Source organism: Bos indicus, chromosome X (genome assembly GCF_029378745.1).
Source record: "Bos indicus isolate NIAB-ARS_2022 breed Sahiwal x Tharparkar chromosome X, NIAB-ARS_B.indTharparkar_mat_pri_1.0, whole genome shotgun sequence".
NCBI lineage: Eukaryota > Metazoa > Chordata > Mammalia > Artiodactyla > Bovidae > Bos > Bos indicus.
The window spans coordinates 59,030,873-59,052,902 of NC_091789.1; the positions used below are offsets into that span (position 1 = coordinate 59,030,873).

The 22,030-nt window shown below is 43.1% G+C and overlaps 1 protein-coding gene across 1 annotated transcript; it reads left to right on the plus strand.

The window, feature by feature from the left end:
- The first annotated feature begins 479 nt into the window (after nucleotides 1-479).
- LOC139181520 (nuclear RNA export factor 3-like) lies at nucleotides 480-12,805 on the plus strand. Its single transcript, XM_070785042.1, has 17 exons — nucleotides 480-702; nucleotides 3,036-3,192; nucleotides 3,413-3,566; nucleotides 4,190-4,273; nucleotides 4,380-4,484; nucleotides 4,608-4,688; nucleotides 5,221-5,328; nucleotides 5,476-5,704; nucleotides 5,802-5,951; nucleotides 6,696-6,750; nucleotides 6,851-6,958; nucleotides 7,078-7,136; nucleotides 7,241-7,356; nucleotides 7,453-7,495; nucleotides 8,015-8,087; nucleotides 8,632-8,866; nucleotides 9,265-12,805. Exons 1-17 carry the CDS (start codon nucleotides 699-701, stop codon nucleotides 9,364-9,366), a joined length of 1,863 nt encoding a protein of 620 aa, XP_070641143.1. The 5' UTR covers nucleotides 480-698; the 3' UTR covers nucleotides 9,367-12,805.
- Nucleotides 12,806-22,030: the final 9,225 nt, after the last annotated feature.

A 22,030-nucleotide genomic window follows, 5' to 3' on the forward strand; every position in this document is an offset into this window, starting at 1 on the left:
CATAAACTTCAGAGAACCCCCTATATTGCACCAAGTATTTAGTAAAGCTATGCTTCAAGAAGTCATCTTACATTCCATAGAGCTCAATTCTGGCCTGTTTCTCCCAGTAGCATCTGAATGACCCTAGACAAGTATAGCACCTCAGTAAGCCTCAGCAACCTTGGAAAGTTGATGATTTTGGTATCAGACTCCCCTTGTGAGGAATACAGGGAAGAACAGAGGCAATGTAGCAAGGACAGAGCGTTTCCTACTGCTGGTCCTCCCAGTTCTCTGGGTCTACAGAATGAAGGAACACAATGTAATGTAGCTGATGCAGAATCTGGCATAGAGAGTTCTCTGTGTTTGTAGCTACAAGTATCAAGATCCCCTAAGCCTCCTGATTCTAGCTGGCCTCCTCTGAAGGGGTGGTACTGTTGGAAAGAGTTCCCTGATGTTAGGCTAGTAGCAAACTCAGAGGGCAGTAATTACAGGAAGTTAAGTCTCCTCTGACTCCCAGGGCTCTCCTCCTTTATGCCCTTGAGGAAGAGACTTCCTGTAAGGACTCCATCTTTCATGACCCTGAGAGTTTGGAGCCTGCTGTCTCCTTGCTTGCCAGCGTTCCTTGATATTCTCCAAACCTCCGGCTCCAGACCCACACAGTCCCTTCTAGAGCAGCCTGTGAGGACAATGGTGACAGATCTCTGCTTTCAGGCCATCCCATGGGTGAGTTGGTCTGCATGAGACCTTCTCTTCAGATCCTCACAAAGCAGGAGGATTTCTGGGTTCCCTACCCCATTCCAACCCACAGGGCCCCAACCAGCTGACCCTCCTATAGCGAAAGCAGGGAGAGGGCCAAGGCTGATTAATTTCCACTCTGAGGAAATGGGTCACATGGGCTCGGACACCCATCTTCATTCCACATGGAAAATATCCCAACGTATGGGTATTTTTCCCCTGTTTAAGGAAAAAGCCTGAGTCATGTAGCTTAGGGCTTGGAGAGGGGGGGGGATGGTAACCTAGGTGAGGGGTGGGGTTCGTAGAAACTACCATTCTTTGGATTAATAATAGAGGTGGAAGAGTAAGAAAATCCACCATTACTACTTCTATTAGAAGAATAGAATCTTCTAATAGAATCTTCTATTAACTAGCCAGGGTAAATTGTATTAGTCCATAGACACTTCTTGAAGCTTGCTTTATTTTCCAGCATATGATTGATTCTGCAACGTTCCATCAGAGTTCCTATGTATGTGGGTGGGTCTATATCAATTAAATTAATTTGTTAATATATTTGTCATATTTAAAAATCTTAACTCTCTAGCTTAATTTTGTTTTTTTTCCCTTAATTTGCCACTTCATCCATCACTAGATGAGCTGTGTTAAAGTTTCCCACTGTGACTTTTGTTTTGTCCATTCTCTATTTCTGTCAGTACTAGTTTTCAATATTTTGGCTTTGATTTAAGGCATGCATTTAGAATTTTGTGTTAATATCTTCTTACAGCATTGCCTCTGTTAGCATAAAAAAATTTCTCTCTTTCTCTTGTAATGTTTTCTTTTTCTTAAAGTCTACATTTTCTTTTGGTATAATATGGTTATACCAGCTTTCTGTAGGTTCATGTGGAGAAGGTATACATTTTGCCATTTTTTATTTTCAAATTTTCTAGATGATTAAATTTTGCATGTGTCTTTTTTCAAGAGTATTTGATGGAAGGTTTCTTCTCTCATCTGATAACAGCCTTTTGTTTGATTGTTGTTTTGCCTTTTTTTTTTTTTTTTAGTAATATTTAGTTTGAATCTTTTAATGTAAAAAAAAATGTAATTTGGTTTACATATGTTGTATTAATGTATATATACATATGCATATTCCTCTTCTAAATTCCTTTGAAATGATTAATATTTTATCACTATGAAAATTGTTACCGCATGTGGCTAGATTGTTAAACATTCTTTTGCCATTCTTGTAGTAGTTACCCTTCAGATTACAACGGATATTTTTGCCATTTCATAGTCTAATATTAGCTAATTAGTTCTCTAAAACTGCTGGGAGAAGTATGGGACCTTGAGACCCTTTGATTCTGTATACTCCCTCCAAACATATTGTCACATGTTTTCATTCTCCCTACATTTAAATTCCCAGAAGAAATTAGTATCATTGTGTTATATAGTCAGTACTCATTTAAAGTTGCTCACACATTCACAAATGGCATTAGGCTTTCTTTCCTGTATCTATGTGACTCCACCTGGGAAGTTATTTCTTCTGCCTGAAGAACAACATATAAATTTTCTTTTAGTTTGAATCTTTTGACCACAAATTTTCTGAGTTTTTGTTGCATGATGATGACATGAACGTAGTTTCTTTTAAAAATATTTTTCCTTAAAAAATACTTTTAATCCGATTAATATTATTATCTTCTGTTGATATCTTGCTACTTCTGGAAACTTTTCAACCAAATTCTCATCAGCTACCATTTCTCCACTCTCTTCCTCTCCTCCTCTCTGGCACTCACATTAACTGTGTGTTAGGTATACTCCTTGCATCACCTGTAATTCTCTACACCTCTCTTTTGATATTCTCCATATTATATCTCTCCAGACTCCATTCTGGATCTTTTCATCAGACTTATCATTCATTTCTCTAATTCTTCCTTCAGGGCGGCAGATCACCTCTGACCTTTGAATCATCACACCACGGTAGATTTAAGGGTATGTTTTAATGTCCTCCCAGAGCAGAGCAGAGCACTGAGACTTGGGGATGAAATGCCACTTGTCCCAGGTCACTTAGCCTGAACCAAGTAGAGCGAAGTCTAACATTACAGACTACACTCTAGATCCAGACCCTTTCCTCAATGCCTGTTTTCTTCTTGGCTGTGACTGCTCCCTACCTCTCATTTCCTGAAAAGTGGAGCCAGAGTGAAGTCGTCCAGATTTTTTTTTTTTTTTTTTAGCATGAGATGCATTGCTGTTTATCATAAAGTCAGTGATAATTTTTCTTTAGCCATGATGTTTACTGAGGACTTCTTCTGGTACTGGGACCACTGATATGTTGTTGTCAATTTTAGAGCAGACCGATAAAGTGAACCCTTTACAAAGAAGAGCACCAAGCTGGGGTGTTTACCGAAGGCAATACATCTATTGGTCTGAACAGGTCATTTCCCAGCAGCAACAAGATAGAGATTCAGAAGAAAGTGATGCTTGTATGGACAGCCAAGCAAGATAGTAAGTGACTGGTCACCAAGGCTGACATGTACCAACCAGTGAACGACAAAACCTTGTAGTTAAACCTGCCATTTTTCTATCCAACCTGGAAGACTGAGGAATGACGGGATGAGATTAATGCTTGAGCAATCATCATTGTAGCTCTGATATCATGTGGGAAAATGTAGAGAAGACTTTCCAAGCCTATATGGACCACTTTCTTCTCTCCACTTCCCCACAGTGCTTCCTGTGAACTTCCATCCCATCATCAGAGAAGTAGTTTTCAGAAACAAGACCAAATGCATATTTATATGGAGACAAAACAAAAGCCTCCAGAAAAAAGAATGGGGAGAAACAGACAGGATGAGACCTTGGGGAGCTGGTTCAAGATCATAGTGAGTATCTTGGCTAAATGGACCTAATATGTAGAAGATGATAGACAGAGTCATGTCAGATTTGTGTAGAGATGCTGGGAACTTTTCTGGGGCAGTGGTGTTGGTAATCAGTCTTGTTCTTACTAGGAGCTATCTTCCTAGATCATCTAAGGGTGAGTTCAGAGAAGCAATAGAAAGGAAACTGATTGCCTGCAAGGAGGAGTATGGGAGAGGTTGACTAAAAGCAAAGGAGGAAACCTACCACCAGGGAGGTGGAGCACTTCATACCAGATCACGTGTTTGGCTCAAGCTGAGTGTGGGAAGAGGTTGAGTCTCTGGGGTCCGTGTCAGAGTGACAGGCCAAGTCTACCTCCTATGGATCTCTTGGAAATTTATAAAAGGAAGTACATGTGAAACATATTAAGTCGACTGTTCAGGAAGAGTGTTTGAATGAAAAGAAAGTTATATAGAAAATCCATGTCTGGTAAAAAAAAAAAAAAAGTTAAGATAATAGATACTGTCCTATCTTTAAAAATAATTTAAAGCCTAAAGAAAAGGTCCTAAATCAAGACACAGTTGGGTCTTATGTTAACCGTAGATTTCTTTGTATCCATTCTCTTTCCCATTTGTTTTTTTGCTCCTAGATTCCCTTTGGTATAAAATATGATGAGAAGTGGCTGATGAATTTGATTCAGAAGCAAAGCAGTGTCCCCTTCACTGCATTCGAAGTAAGACAGGACATGGAGATGATGAGACGAAATGGGGTAGATTGCAGGCCCAGAAGGGAAATGGCACTGGTCTCATGTTCTGCTTCTCCTGTCACTCTCCCTACAGTTTCACTATGAGAAAATGCAGGCCCAGTTCTTTGTAGAGAATGCTGACATTGCCTGTGCATTGAAGAATGTCAATGGCAAGATTTTCAATGAGGTTAATGAAAAGGTGTGCGTCAAGGGCGTGATCAGGCCTGACTAGGGACAAGAGGGCAGGGGAGGGGCATGGTCTTGCTTGATCCCATGCACAGATTTCCTGGAGCTTACCCAGCCCCTCTTGTGTTCTCTACAGATATTTATCTTGGTTGAACCCTGTGAGTCACCCCAGTCTGTGCAGAAGGCGCTGACGTCTGAAAAGGTGGAGCAGATAAAGGTAATGCAGACTCAGCATAAACTGTGCACTCACAGCCAGACCCACTGCTCCCCCCCACTCACCCTCAGACTCAGAACCACTGAACCCCATCCCTAACCCTGCAGCTGACCATGAACAAACCATAGGATGCCTGCCAGCAATCTCTTGACATCCAGAGACTCTGCTTTGGCCCTGGTATGGCTACAGCAGTAACTGTAGGGCAGGTGAGGGTAGAGGGTTTGTCTGGGTAGAGCCCTCAGAGATGGTATCATGGGGAGGGGTTGGTGCTGGAGGTGTTCCAGCTGGGACCTTCTCAGTCTCTGTATCCCTCATCCTGGCTTCCTGGAGATTTGATGACCTGTGATATTGGAATGACACAAAACTGTAGAAATGGCATGGCTGCTTCCATACACATCCATCCAGGAATCAGGCCCTTGGTGAGGACCAAGGCCCAATGTTGGGACCAATGGTGAGGGAGGGAGAGATTAGGTAGAACAGGCAAATATGTCTCAGGTATTCCCTTTGGGGTCCTCACTCTCTTTCCTCATCATAGTTTTCGTCCTTGGACCTGAGCAACAATAAACCCTACCTGCTGAATGGCCTGTCCACCATTATGGGGAATGCTTCCAACACCCAGAACTTGAACATCTCCAACACTGAGGTGAGGTGGGGCACCCAGATCCTCCCTTGAAAGGAAGGTAGGAGGGCTCATGGGGTGGTAACAGATAAGGGGAAGTGGATTTGTAGGGAAAGGAAGGGTGTGGATGCAGACATATCTGTTAGATGTGGGTTTTACCCATAATTCCAGGTGAAGGCTGAAGGGCAGATGGACAAGGGTCAGCAGCTGGAACCAGAAGGGATGTGTGCAGACAAAAATGCCGTATGCACCAACTTCCCTGATAAGTCAACCAACATAAGGTCACCCTCTGCCTTGTCTCTACACCCCTATATCTCTCTCATCTCTCCCCTCCTCCCTCCACTCTCCCTCTCCCTACCTCTTGAGCCCCACCTTGGTCACCTCCCTGACATAACACCTGGTCATCCCTGAGGTTTGTCCTTACTTGACAGAGTGCCGGACAACCTGTGATGTAGGAAAGCACTGGGCTCTCCCCCCATTCCCTCTTCTCTCCATAGCCTTCAGTGAGCCCCTGAGGAAGGAAGGAAGGGAGGGGAGGCAGGCCTGGCAGACTGAATTTGAGGTGTTGGTCCTTGTGGCACTGAGGAAGGGAGTCAGGACAGTCTGGCTGGGAGCTACCCAGGGGAAAGGAGATGGAAGAGGGACTGGTAGGAAGGAGTGGAGGGAACAGTTTCCCTCTAGGTCAGTCTATGGAGTGGTGACCAGGGCCCTGGAATGCTAGGATACTGAGTTCTGGGAGGGGGGCGCACACAGGGCTGTGATTGCTGTAAGTGACTTGCTCCAATGAGGAGGGTCATCTCCACAGTTTCACTGACTTTTCTCTTTTGTCTTGATTTTGGCAAACCATCCTGGAATTGTTCCCTAGGTTACTAAGCTTGGTAAGGGCATTCCTTGATCACAGATTCCACTAAATAGCATCGACAGTGCCCTCAAACTACTCTGAAACATGTTAGGAACTGTCCACATTCCATTTCTGAACTTGACCCTTAAATGTCCTGTGGGAGGGAGGTGTACCGTTCTTGGTGAGACTCTGAAAAAGATCTGGATCTTCTTCAGCCATGTACTCCACAGGCTTTGGGAAACCATGAAGATAATTGAAAATCTAGTCCTGCCACTGGCATTTCCAGGACACTTTCTCCTCTGATTTCAGACCCCCCCCCCCTCATCCTGGGCCCATCCTTTTAGCTGATCATCCAGTACCACATCCTGGACTGCACTGCTGACTTCTTCCCTCCTCCAGGATGGCCAGGAGACACTTTCAGGTTATAAGTGTGCTATTGAAGCTCCCAAGTTCTTATCAATGTGCAAGGTGAGCACATTGGATCCAGCAGGGTCCTAGGTGGTACATGAGGGTGTGTCAGCCCTTGTCCTGAGGACTGTTTTAATTCCAGGGAAGTTCTTTGAATCTGATCAGGTGAACAGTCAAATCCTGCAATTCCTGCAGCAGTAAGTATCCCTGGGAATCTGAACAAGGGGAGGGCCAGAACAAGGGAAGCCACCCAAACTCCAGACCAGAGAGACAGACTTTACTCACTGCTTCCCTCAGATATTACTTGATTCATGACTATGGAAATCGCCAGGGACTGCTGGATTTTTATCATGAGGAGGCCTGCTTCTTCCTGACCATTCCATTCCACCCCAAGGACTCAGGCTTGTGAGTATCACAGCCTAGACTCCTCCCCCAGGCCATGTGGTTCCCCAGCAGATGCAGGCCAGCTCCTGCTGGTACCTATGCTGGCCGACCACCACTCAAGTTTCCTCTGTGTCTCCTAGAAGCAGTGTGCACCTGTACTTCAAGGACAACAGGAATACAGAGAAGCTCAAGGACCCCAGTGAGTGTGTGGTGGAAAAGCTGAATGGGAAGGGCAGTAAGGGGGTCAATCACAGGGTCCATGGTGTGGCTGCCCTGACTTTCCCTTCTTCCCCTCGCCCACAGAACTGCGTGTCCAGATGCTGAAACACACAAAACATGACATTGTGCGTGCCCTCTGTGCATTACCCAAAACTCAGCATGACTTCAGCTCCTTTGAGGTGGACATGTGTTTCCACACGGTGAGCACCTGCTTCTCGCTTGGTGGTGAGGGGCAGAAAGGCGCAGGTGGGAAAGAGGATGAGGGGTGACTGAGTACCTGGTCTCTTCCTTATCAGGAAACGATGTTCTGCTTCTCTGTCAGTGGGGTGTTCAAGGAAGGTGAGTGTGTGTAGCCCGCTCCCCCCAGATGCCACACTGCTCTCTCGCCTGGTCAGGCTCCCTCCCACCAGAACTCTTCCTTCCAGATTCCCTCCCCTCCCCAGCCCTCAGTCTTCCCACAGACAACCCAGGTCTGAACTGCGTCCATGTCTGCCCTGCCCACCCTGGACACTAGGGACACAGGCTGTGGAGTTTGGTGGCTCCCATACCAGATCCTTACACTGAGAACCTGAGCTACTACTTAACCTCACAGTTTCCTCATAATATCCATCTCTTCAGCACCTGAGAAAAATGCATCCCATGAACTTGTGAAGTGGTTGTCATGGGGACATGTCACTGGGAGCAGACATCTCCTACAGTTGCCCTCCCCATTCCTGACATGCAACTCCCCATGTGAACAGCTATCCCCTCAGCATGAGTGTCAAGTCAGACCCTGACTGGGGAATGACGTGGGAGCCTGTAAACACGTGGGGTTCTTAGGGGGTACTCTTGCTTATTGTTTGTTGTTTGTTGTTGAAGTGGAAGGAATTTCTCAGGGCTGTGTCTGTGCCTTCACCTGGACCTTCACCACTACTCCCACCAACTTTTCCAGGTGAGAGCCATGTTGTGGGTGGGATGGCCCATCCAGTCTGGGCTCAGGGCCCTGGGCATGTGGATGCAGATCTTAGGCTGACTCAGTATTGTGGAAAGCCAGCAGGGAGATCCAAGGACCAGTCTAGCCTAGTGGTTAGGAAGAGCATGGGCTCTGGAATCAGCACATGGGTTCTCTCCTTGACCCAGTGCTCACTCTCTGTGTGACCTTGGTCAAGTCACATGATCTGTCTGTGACTCTGTCTTCTTCTGAAAAAGGGGGATCAGACTGTACACTCCTGTACTGTAATGTACTGAGTTACTGTTCAGGGTAAATGTGAAGTTGTCCCTGGGTTGGGGAACAGACTGTCCATTGAGTGAAGCTGGTAGACAATCTCTCTGAAGGTGAGCTCTGGGCGAGGCGCAGCGGAACCAGTTAAGGAGCCTGGGGACAGACACAGGAGGGTATGGAAGGGATCTAGTTGCTGAGTGTTAGTGTGGAGCAGTCAGGACTGGGGTGCAGGTGGTCCATCCATAAATTGTCCACATGTGCATTTTTCCTCCAGTCTTTGTATAGTGAATGAAGAGCTGTTTGTAAGGGAAGCCAGTCCCAGTGAAGCTCAGCGTCTGCATTCTCCATCCCAGTGCCTACACTGTCGACCACGTTCATGTTCCGCCTCTCCCCTGAGTAGCAGGAAATGGTGTGGGCTTTCTCCTCCCAGTGTGGAATCACCTCCAATAGTCTCAGAAGTGACTGCTGCGTTTGCATGGAGTTGGGAGGGAGCTGGGAGGAGTGGACGAGTAAGTAATGGGAACTTGAATGTAAATTGTTTTCCTTGTTTATTTCAGTTATTTCTACGCTGAACATTTCATTCTTAGTACATAGTAAGCTACTAGTTGTTTTGAGCAGGCTTGTATCACTTTTGTGAGTTTGGTGAATCCTGCGCCTGTCTGTACAGACAGTTGGGTTTTCAGGCACTTTTATCTTGATACACTGGGCCTGAGGTTCATTCCACTCTGTATGTCACAGTAGATGTCCAGTGGGGAGCAGGGAAAATCATTGTTCCACAACATACCACCCAAAGATACCCCTTTAATGTTTTCGTCTTCATTATGTCTTCCTTGAAGTTTGCTTATGTAGGTATAGGCATATTTGTGCATATATATATATATATATATATTTGTGTATTTATCTACAGAAAATGAGATCTCATCGTGAGAGAGAGAAAAGGAAACCAGAGACAGAAACGAAGAGAAAGAGAGGCATGTGGCTGGATGGGGAAGTGAAGTCCAGGGATTGATTACTTAATCTTCAATGCCTTGAAACTTGAGTAAGATTAAAAGTTAATGTGAAGGAGCCATCCCATCTCATTTTTTACCCTAAAATTTTCCCATGTACTCATTTTCTTTCTTAACCTCTTATTTCTACTGCAGAGTAAAGAGATATTTCAAATGGGATAGTGTAAATTTTAAGCCCAATATATATTGAGTTATTAGTGAATGAAAGAAATACCATTGTATTTCAGTAAAATGGTAGTACTTTTAGTGTTTTGTCCCACATGGAGGCAGCAGATATTGGAAATTCTGGTGTGACATGGCTGGATGTTGCATGATCTGATACCCTCTGCAGTGTTGAATGGGAGACAGGTCCAACATTTTCCTATCAATGTATTAACATAAGGAGCAGTTCAGGAGCAGCAGTTAGGCAACACCACAGCTTACTGCCCTGTTGCCATCTCTCACTGAAATCACCAGGTGAGTCAAAGGCAAGCCTGTCTTCCCAGCATGGGGACTGAATCAGAGTCTGCTCACAGATATGATGTTGGGTGCCTCTTAGGAGCTTCTGAGTCTCCCAAGAGATTAGAGTTCCTTCTCTCTTTAGAACTTTGAACTCCAGCCGTATCAGAGAGACTTTGCTTCCTTTCTAATGATATCTACTTTCTCATTAGGAGAACCATGAGAAATGACAGCGCCTGCCTTAGCCCCAGGCTTTCTCACTCACTCCTCAGGACAGCTCTGTGTTAGAGATGAGTCCCATTTCACAGATGATAGAGCTGCTCCTCTTATAGCTTCTGTCGCCTGTCCAGATAAGCAGGAACTTTGGGTGAGGTTCTGTCCCTTGCCCTCTCTGGAGGACAATGGAGCAGCCTCCCTTTTAGACTATGGGCTAGAGAAATGGTCACTTTGCTCTCCTGTGATATAACAGGCTCAAGGGGTACTCCCTCAAAAGCCCCTATTGATGAATATAATACTGCACAGACATGTGCACATGCATTCATTACCTAAGAAAAGAATTCATTATGTTCAGTTTCATGAGGAGATGAATTAGAATTAAAATGAATTGCCAGCATATCTACGTGTGTGTGTGTGTGTGTGTGTGTGTGTGTATCATCGGGCTGTGTGTAGGAAATGTATAATATCATTACTTATAAAAGCACAGTATGTCAGGTAAATATGTGGAGATGACATACCTCTGAGAGAAAGACATTTCCTTCTTTACCTCGGAGTCTCCTTTCCCTAGTGTGCAGGGCAACTTTTGAGGACTGGGGAAAAAAGAGTATCATTTACATGTGGAAGCCCTTTAAGAATCCAGTCTGGAAGGTTCCACAGGGGCACTTTTTCTGATACCCAGAAGCAAAGAGCTGAGAGATGGCAATGGAAGGGCAGCTATGGTGGCCTTCAGTGGAGAGGAGCTGATCAGGGCAGAGTGCTTCAGCTAGGCACCTCCCTGGTAGCCCCCACGTCACCGCTGTCTGCAGCTGAGAACCAGGAACGCTATTGGGTAAGAATCTTCCCTGGGTCGTTAGAGGATGGGCACAGGGCCAAGCACCCAGGGAGAGCCCAATGCTTGTCTGCATCCCTCACCTCCACACCCTTCACTTCCTATGTACTCCACTCTCAGTTGGGTTCATCCCTAACTTCTTGCTGATTACCACCTCCACCATTCATATTTTGGCTGAGTAGTAAGAAAAATAATAGTACACATAAAACTGAAAAAAAAACCCATAAAAATGATAAAAGATACCAAGCACACATATTAGATAAATGACTAACTTATCAAGGTAAATCATTCAGCACATAATGGTTCACAGCATCAAATCCTGGTCTTCTGACTGAAAAGGCTCTGCCCATCACCTCTGTTTCTGTAGTGAGTGTACTTATGCGTTAGGACTGAGGCCAACACAGGTAAGGGACTCAGCACAGGTCCTGTGGTCAGCTGATGACTCTGGAACTGGAGATTTGCTTGATGACTTCTGTCTAGCTGACCTGTGCCTATTCTCTGCTCTCCTGTACTAATCCTTCCTTGGGGGTTCCATAAGAAGTTACTTCTGGTCAAACTAGAGTTTGAAAAAAGACACCAGAAAGTGTGAGGAAATAGGAATTGATGAGATGGAACCAACGTTTACTTGATGCTACATTTCCAGACACTTTTTCAAATCTCCTATTTAAGAGGACATAGGCAGAAATGTTCTGAGGTGCTGCTAGTGGTAAAGAACCTGCTTCCCAATGCAGATAGACATAAGAGAGCAGGTTCGATCCCTGGGTCAGGAAGATCCCCTCGAGAAAGAAATGGCAACCCACCCAGTATTCTTGCCTGGAGAATCCCATGGACAAAGGAGCCTGGTGGGCTGCAGTCCATAGCATCGCATAGAGATAGACACAGCTGAAGCGACTTAGCATGCACACACAAGATGCAAGGTGGGCCAGGAGTAATACATCTCAAAGTCCCGTTGTATATGAGCCGTTCTCTGAGGTTTTCTCCTTTTCTTCTAACAAGTCTATAAGTAGGCGCCCGCAGTCCTGTTTTACAGATGGTCAGCCTCAGGCTGACAGAGAATGTAAAATTTCCAGGGTCAGATGCTTACCCTTTGCCCTCTGCACAGGCCAAACCAGCAGCTGCATTTTAGATGATGGATTTCCAGGGCTTAAAGACTGATCGTGGAAAATTCACCTGATGTAGAATCTAGGTTGTGTCATGCTCCCCACTGGACATGAAGATGATAATGGGGACGAAGTCCTACTCCCTGGGCCAGGAGGAATGGGTGTGGGGGCCACAGTGATTACCTGATTCCTGAGGTGCTGAACTGAACCCAGGAGGCAGCACAAGCTGTTACTCTTTGGAAAGAGGACCTGGATTGTAGGACAGTAACATGTTCAACTACTATATGAAACCTGTTTTACATTTTATCTCATTCAGCCCTACTCTTTTCAAGGCCAATATGCACTCACAAACAGTGAGAAAGAGAGTTTTTTGCGTGTGATTTTTTTTTATTTTTTTACTTTACAGAATTGTATTGGTTTTGCCATACATCAACATGCATCTGCCACGGGTATACACGTGCTCCCCATCCTGAACCCCACCTCCCACGTCCCTCCCCATACCATTCCTCTGGGTCATCCCGGTACACCAGCCCCAAGGTTCCTGTATCCTGCATTGAACCTGGACTGGCGACTCGTTTCTTATATGATATTATACATGGTTTAATGCCATTCTCCCAAATCATCCCCCAAATCATCCCCCCCTCTCTCCCACAGAGTCCAAAAGACTAAGCTTATTATACAGAGTGAAGTAAGCCAGAAAGAAAAACACCAATACAGTATACTAACGCATATATATGGAATTTAGAAAGATGGTAACAACAACCCTGTATGCGAGACAGCAAAAGAGACACAGATGTGTGTGAATTTTTTACATTGAGATACAGCTGATGTAGGGCATTATTTTCAGGTGTACAGTAAAGCAATTTGGATATATATATGTATTTCAGCTTATTATCCATATATTATTATAAATTAATCAGTATAATTACTGTAATTATAATTGTAATTCCTTACTGTAATTCCTTATTGGATACCCTTTTTGTGATAAAAGCTTGTATCTGTTAACCCCAAATTCCTGTTAATTAATTTCTGTCCCTCCCCACTCCCTATCCCCTTTGGTAATCATAAGCTCAGTTTGTCTGTCTGTGAGTCTGTTTCTGTATTGAATATAGATTCATTTGTATGATTTTTAAGATTCAACATATAAATGATATCATATCATAGTTACTTTCTCTTTCTGACTGACTTAACTAACTATAATATTCACTAGGTCTGTCTATGTTGCTGCAAATGGTAATATTTCATCCTTTTATGGCTGAGTGATGGTCCACTGTTTGGGTGACTGTGTGTGTGTGTGTGTATCATATCACATCTTCTTAAGCTAGTCATCTGTTGATGGGTACTTGTGTTGTTTGAGTGTCTTGATTACTGTAAATGGTGCTGCTATGAATGACAGTTTCTCTTCTTCTGGCTATGTTCCCAGAAGTGGAAATGCTGGATCCTATGGTAGCTATATTTGTAGCTTCCTCAAGTACTTCCATACCAATCTCCATAGTGGCTGCACCAATTTAATTCCCACCCGCAGTGTATCAAGGTCCCTTTTCTCCACACCCTCTCCAGAACTTATTATTTGTAGACTTTCTGATGATAGCCAGTCTGACCCATGTGAGGCATAACCTCATTGTGCTTCTGATTTGCATTTCCCTAATATTTACTTATGTTGAGCCTCTTTTCCAGTTCCTCTTGGAGATCTGCATCTCTTTGGAAAAATATTTAGATATTCTCCCCATTTTTTTCATTTTGTTGTTTACCTTTTGTTTTAGAGTTGTGCATTTTGGATATTAAATCCTTGACAGCCACGACATTTCAAATATTTTTCTCTCATCCCATAAGTTGTCATTTCATTTTGCTGATGGCTTCCCTTTTAAGTTTAGTTAGGTTCCATTTGTTTATCTTTGTTTCAATTTATTTTGCCTTGGGAGACTGATCTAAGAAGATATTGCTATGATTGTTTTGTCAGAGTGTTTGTTGCTTCTGGTCTCAGAATTCTAAGAGTTTATATTTAGGTCTTTAAACCATTTTGAGTTTATTTTGTATATGGTGCGAGGGGGTGTTCTAATTTCACTGATTTACATGTAGCTGTCCAGTTTTCCCAGCACCACTTGTTGGAGAGACTGTCTTTTCTCCATTGTACATTCTTGCCTCCCTTGTTGAAGATTAATTGACCATAGGTGCATGGGTTTGGGCTTGCCGGGTGGCACTAGAGGTGAAGAATCCTCCTGCAGTGCAGGAGACGTGGGTTCCATCCCCGGGTCAGGAAGATGCCCTGGCAGAGGGCATGGCAACCCACTCCAGTATTCTTGCCTGGAGAATCCATGGGCAGAGGAGCCTGGTGGGCTACAGTCCATGGGGTTGCAAAGAGTCAGACACGACTGAAGTGACTTCACACGCAGGCACACACTCGTGGGATTATGTCTGGACTCTCTACTCTGCCATTGATACATATGTCTGCTTTTGTTCCAGTATCAAGTTGCTTTGATGACTGTAGTTTCCTAGTATAGCCTGAAGTCTGGGAGGGTTATGCCTCAAGCTTTGTTCCTTAACTCAGGATTGCTTTGGTAATTCTGGGTCTTTTTGTAGTTCCATATAAATTTTTGAAATATTTGTTCTAGTTCTGTGAAAATGTAATAGGTTTTTTTTGATAAGGATTGCATTAAATATGTTGATATCTTTGGGAAGTGTAGACATGTTTAAGTGTTCTGATCTAAGATCATGGGATATCTTTTGAATTCTTTGTATTTTCTTCCAATTATTTGATCAAGGTTTTAGAGTTTTTATGTCTTGGTTAAGTTTATTCTTAGGTATTTTTGATGGCATTTTAAATGGGAGTGTTGTTTTTTTGTGTGTTTTTTTTTTTTTTTTTTGCAATCTCTTTCTGATATTTCTTTATTAGTGTGATGGAATGCAATAGATTCCTATAGATTAATCTTCTATCCTGCTACCTTGCTCCGTTCATTTCAGGGAACAGAATGTAAAAGTTAAGTAACATGACCTAGGAAACAGCATTATTAACTACTACTTCAGGATTCATAAACGGGAGTTACAAAAATGATTCAGCATTTCCCATTTTATACTTTAACTGACATTCGACATCCCAGGAAGCATCATTATTCAGTTGTTCTTTTCAAAACAATGTGAAGAACATGCAAAACACTAAAACTCATTACAAAGTATTGGATACCCTCTGCATAACAACATTAAAAGCTGTGTAAACACCTGGAGATATTATATTCACATATAGATTTCTTAAGCTATAGAGTAGGTCAATGATATCAAGAGCACACAAAAACACTTGAAAAGAAAAAAAAAAAACTATGTAAATAAGTAAGAATTAAATCATATTAAGTGAACAGGATTGTCATGATGTACCAAAAATATGATGCTATTTTTTTGCAAAGAATATATATCAGCATGGGTGTATGAGTGTGATTAAATATGTTAGTGCATTACATGCAGAGAAAAATCTGGAAAGTAGGCACCAAGAAGTTAAGAGAAACTCATGTCTCTATTTTTTCCATATGTGTTAAACAAAGAGAAGTATTAATTGGTGACTTATCAACATATTAAGAGAAAGTTTTGTAAAACAGGTTTATCAACAGCTGAGTCACAAAAGAATAGTGTAGAAATACATTCATTGACTTAGGTATTAAACAGATCTCTGTAATGATTATTCGGTGAATATGCATTGTCAAAGATAGAGGATGTTTTTATTTTATAACGTTGCCTTTCTAGGGTGTTTTCAATATATAATTTACTGAATAAAATGTTGAAAATACAAAAAATTGCACCCTGATAAAGATACAACATTCATATATTCATTGTTTCAGAAGGCGTTGAAAACAATGTATTTGACAGTTTTCTATATGTGTGTGTATTTATATGTGTTTTTTGTCTCAAATTGTTTATATCAATTATCCATACACTAATTCGTGCAGCTTTCTACTCAATTCACTAGGAGGCTGGATTTCCAGTCCCGGGCTTGACGATCCCAGCATGGGCATAAACACAGAAGGATTGCTGCCAGTGTGAAGTCTAGAAATCTTGGCCTGTGGAGGGGAATCCGTTCCATTCCACACCAATACCACGGCTCTTTCCGTCCCCCATCCTTTGCCAAACCCCCAGTTCAGACATTCACACCTGCAGTTCTGACTCTGTTCACCAGGTGGCAGCACTCTCCATTTTTCTACATATTTTTCTTTCTCTCCCTCAAGGAAAAGACATTATTTTTTTTCAAAGTAAAAAGTTTCCTAAAAGACAGAAGTAGGTACAACGGGCTTTAAGTTTCTTTGAAAATTCAGACGTGTGTAAAAAGACTAACAGGATATGCGTGTAGTTTCTATCCTGCTTCTCACTGAGGTATTATGTATACCGTGTGTGTACTATGTGGAGGGACTGTCGGTCCAATTCCTTATCTGCACCTCAGCCTCTCTGTCTTCATCCGCAGACCTGCATAACTGGAAATGCCTATAGGAAACATGATGGACGTTAGTGGCCATCCCTTGGGGATGGGGATACAACCCTCATCCCTTTGACTTCAGACTTCATTCTAAGCAACAGTAGTCCAAGCTTGACCCTGAGTCCTGGAAACTGTCATGGAAACAAGAAATGATGTAGGTGAGTGGGAGAGCTTGTAACATGGGACAATGTGGCACCTTCTAACTCAAACCTCTGTCCTTTTGCATAGGACTAATACCTACTTATTACCTTTTCTGACTGGGCATTGCTCAGAGAGTCAAGGATAAGGTGGTCAGTGTTGGTTTCAGTTTTGCTTCTTCTCACCAGATCCAGCTGCAGGTTTCCCTTTCTTTTGTTCTGTCAAAATGGTACACTTTGGAATTGGTTTGGAATTTATTACCCCTGAGGAGATAAGAGGGTGGTTCTATCCATTTAGTCATCTGACATGTCCATTTGAGATGCCATGGAATTCCTGCTTTATAAAGATGTTCTCTGCCGGTCAGGGGGAGCCTGGCATGTATCCACAAGAGATGGAAAAGAATAGAGACTGAGCTATCAAGACAAACACAGGACAGAAACTCTGGTCCAAATGCCCAATTCTATTGACTCAAAGAAATGGTTTTCCCAGATTTCTCCCATGATGGTCACTTGTTTTCTGGGTTCCTCTTATACCTGACACTCTAATATGATCCTTTGTTCTCTTTCTCCTGTCCACAAATGTACACCCCCAGTCGTTTCCTCTAGAAGCTAGTAGTTGAGAAAAGTTTTCCAAAGATGACTTCAAATCCAGAAATAGGAAGGGAAAACCATGGTAACACTCGATTCCATTAAAAATTGCATGGCAAAAAATCACATAAGCAAAGTAAAATGAAAAATTACACATTGGGGAAAATATACAACTTATCTAACCAACGAAGTTTATGTCCTTGTACAGAAAGCTTATGAAAATAAAAGGCAAATTAGAACATTCTGGAGGAGATAGTGTACTACATACAAAGAAATATTTCCAGAAAATGTGTTCCTTAAACATGTTAAAAACTATTTAACCTAACTCTTGACTAAGAGATGCAAAGAGAAAAAAAAAAAAAAAAAAACAAGATGCCTCTTCTCATCATTTACATAGTCTGTGAAGTAATATGGAGACATATACGTTGCTGGTTGTAATGTGACATGGTACAACTCCTAACCAGGGAATTTGTTATGATTTTATAAAATTACCAGGAGACTTACCATTGGAATCAGCAACCTCTTCTAAGAAATTACCCTAAAGTAACAATGTAAAAAGAAAAAAAGATTTAAGTACAAAATCATTCCTGCCAGAATAATGCATACAGCAGAAGATAAGAAACAAGACACATACAACATATATATTCAACCAGCCCCCTGTTGCGAGGGTCTGGTTGAATAAACTGTGGTCCATCTACATCCAAAAGGACTATGCAGCTATAAAAACCAATAAGAGTAAAAAAAACCAATAAGACTCTCCTTCTCTATTGCTATGGAGTCATTGCCAGGATATAATGTTCAGTGATACTAAACAACAGGTGTAGAAAAGTGTGTAGAGCTGCTGCTGTCCCATAGGATAGCCACTAGCCTCAAGTAACTACTTACAGTAAGTTAAATTAAAATTACATGGCATTAAGAATCAATCACAGTTGCCACGTTTTAGTAGCTAAATGTTCAATTCCTGAATAAAATGTTAGTTAATGACTGCCGTGTTGAACAGCACAGATACAGAATATTTTCCTCGGTCCACAGAAATTTCTATTGGATAGCACTGGTATAAAGTATGACAACTTTTACATCTGAAAGGAGAAACAAATGTATGTTATCTGTTCTTATATTCTCTAAACTGGGCAGTAAATACAATTGATGATAAAAATGTGTACCTATAAGGGGACAGAAGAGCAACCCAGGATGCATGACAATGATGTAGATTTTCTGACTATGAGATCTAGGTTTATTAGCTCTATTCGCTGAAAGGGGCAAGAAACATTGACCAATCTAGTAGCAATCAGCAACTGTAGTCCCTGCACTGAATTTTCTAAACACATTTCCCACTGAAAGGCACCAGGCTTCCTGGAGAAATGCCTGATTTCTGGTCTAGGTAAGGATTGTACAAGGTGGGTCTGGACTGAACTCTCGTAACAGAAATTATATCAAAAAGAAAAATAACCTGAGGGGCTCCCACTGACCAAAGATAGAACAATTGGACCATCAAAAACATTCATGCTTATAATGGGGACTGCAGCCATGAAATGAAAAGACGCTTGCTCCTTGGAAGAAAAGCTATGACCAACCTAGACAGCATATTAAAAAGCAGAGACATTACTTTGCCAAGAAAGGTCTGTCTAGTCAAAGCTATGGTTTATCCAGTAGTCATGTATGGATGTGAGAGCTGGACTATAAAGAAAGCTGAGTGCTGAAGAACTGATGCTTTTGAACTGTGGTTTGGAGAACACTCTTGAGAGTCCTTGGACTGCAAGGAGATCCAACTAGTCCATCCTAAAAGAAATCAGTCCTGAATATTCACTGGAAGGACTGATGCTGAGGCGGAAGCTCCAATACTTTTGGCCACCTGATGGGAAGAACCGAGTCATTGGAGAATCCCCTGATGCTGGGAAAGATTGAAGGCGGGAGGAGAAGGGGATGACAGAGGATGAGATGGTTGGATGGCATCACCAACGTAATGGACATGAGTTTGAGTAGGCTCCAGGAGTTGGTGATAGACAGGGAAGCCTGGCGTGCTGCAGTCCACGGGGTGGCAAAGAGTCGGACACGACTGAGTGACTGAACTGAACTGACGTAGGGAATCCTCAGGCTCCCAACACGGGAGTCATCTGCTGTTCCCACTCTCAGCTTCCCTCCACAAGCCTGGCCACCTGCAGCCTGTGAGAGGTGGGCCAGGCCCAACTGCAGGGAATGGGTCTTGAAGGGCAGCCTGGGGGGCCTTGCAGAAACTTGGGGTGCAGAGGAAGTTCTGGGGTCTGTCCTTTGCACTCAGACATTGAAGGTCCATTTCAGTGCACCCCTCCCCAATATCTAGAAGCTTAAATGAGGCCAAAGATCGAGGGTGTGAAGGTTTAAAATATCCCAGCTGGCTCCAGATGGGGTGGACCACAAAATTGAAGCCAGCAAGCGGGCCTAGGGGGCTCATTGCCTAGTAGCGGAGCTGTGGGGGTCTTCAAAGCCTTCAGCAGGCCACGATTGGCTGCCCCAGCCCAGGAGGCTTTGCCAAGGAAAGCTGTCACCAGCCCCCCAGTTTGAGCCTCACCTTAACACACCCCACTAACCCCCTGAACACCTGATGCCACAATTTGTTCACACGTCCCCTCGGGCCCCCAGACCACAAGATGACCACATGCTGCATGTGGGTACATTCAGCCCAGCACACTTGCCAGGAGGATCAAGCACGTAGGAGGTGCCCCAAGGAAAGGGGACACCAGGGGTCAAAGATGAGGTATACCTGCTCACACAGATAGGTAATAGTTGTGGACCCAGGAATCATTTATGACTCTGCCGTATGATCATCCCAATTGAGCAGCCTCAGGGAAATCACATGGCTAAGAGAAGGGAATCTGTCTCTAAACAAATGTTACATTCAACAGTTAGGAAGGGTCTCCACTTCCCAGCATTTTAACTAAGGTCTTGAGTTGACAGTAGTTTCTCAACATGCATCACTCTGTCCTTTCCAAATAAACTCTCTTGAAATGAAGGCAAGCTCGTGGGTTTAACCACCCAGTTAGCAAAGCAGTGAACACCACAGAGACAGGAAAGGTTGAGAGCCTTCATGAACATCCAGAGGGGCAAATGTTCAAAGGGCAGGTTTCAGGGAAAATTTAGTCCCAGGATCATTCAAAGTCCCCATAAACAGTCAACAGAGGTAAATGAAAGCACCTTTGAAGTACCTTCCTTGTTGTTGTTCAGTAATTGCTCATGTCCAGCTCTTTGCAACCCTATGGACTGCAGCACACCAGGCTTCCGGTGTCCTCCGCTATCTCCCGGAGTTTGCTCAAACTCATGTCTACTGAGTCCATGATACTATCCAACCATCTCATCTTCTGCCATCCCCTTCTCCTCCCGCTTCAATCTTTCCCAGCATCAGGGTCTTTTCCATTGAGTTGGCTCTTCACATCAGGTGGCAAAAATACTGGAGCTTCAGCTTCAGAATCAGTTCTTCCAGTGAGTATTCAGGGTTGGTTTCCTTTAGGATTGACTGGCTCCATCTCCTGCTGTCCAAGGGACTCTCGTGAGTCTTCTATAGCACCACAATTCAAAAGCATCAATTCTTTGGCGTTCAGCCTTCTTCGTGGTCCAACTGTCACATCACTGCATGACTACTGGAAAAATCATAGTATTATACGGACCTTTGTCGGCAAACTGATGTCTCTGCTTTTTAATACGCTGTCTAGGTTTGTCATAGCTTTACTTTCAAGGAGTGAATGTCTTTTAACTTCATGACTGCAGTCACCATCAGCACCAATTTTGGAGCCCAAGACTATAAAATCTAACACTGTTTTCATTTTCCCCCATATATTTGCAATAAAGTGATGGGACCAGATGCCATTATCTTCATTTTTTTGAATGTTGAGTTTTAAGCCATTTTTTTCACTCTCCTCTTTCGCCTTCATCAAGAGGCTCTTTAGTTTTTCTTTGATTTCTGCCATTAGAGTGGTATCATCTGCATATCTGAGGTTATTGATATTTCTCCCTGCAATCTAATTCCAATCTGTGATCCATCCAGCCCAGCATTTCACATGATGTACTCTGCAGATAAGTTCAATAAACAGGGTGATAAAAAATAGACTTGATGTACTCCTTTCGCACTTTGGAACCACTGCTTTGTTCCATGTCTGGTTCTAACTGTTTCTTCTTGACCTGCATACAGGTTTCCCCAGAGGCAAATAAGGTACTCTGGTATTCCTGTCTCTTTATGAATTTTCCACAGTTTGTTGTGATCCATACAGTCAAAGGCTTTAGCGTTACTTATGAAGCAGAAGTAGATGCTTTTCTCAAATTCCCATCTTCTTTCTATGATCCAACAGATGTTGGCAATTTGATCTCTGGTTCCTTTGCCAATCCAGCTTGTACATCTGGACATTCTTGGTCCTCACACTGTTGACGCCTAGCTTGAAGGATTTTGAGCATTACCTTGCTGGCATGTGAAATGAGTGCAATTGTGCCGTAGTTTGAATATTCTTTGGCATTGGCTTTCTTTGGGCTTGGAATGAAAACTGACCCTTTCCAGTCCTGTGGCTGTTGTTGAATTTTCCAAATTTGATGGCATATTGAGGCCAGGATTTTAACAGCATCATCGTTTAGGATATGAAACAGCTCAGCTGAAAGTCCATCACCCCCACTTGCTTTGTCTCTAGTAATGCTTCCTAAGGTCCACTTGACTTCACATTTCAAGATGTCTGGCTGTAGGTGAGGGACGACATTATCGCAGTTATCCAGTCATTAAGATCGTTTTTGTACAGCAGACACCTTCTTTCGGGCACCTAAAATAATCCCAGGAAAGGAAAATATACACATGCCCAACACTAGTAATACAAAATTGGGTCACCTTCAAAATTGAGGCATCCATAAAGTGACCAAAAGTCTGTGTGTTGGTCTGGATACAGGAAA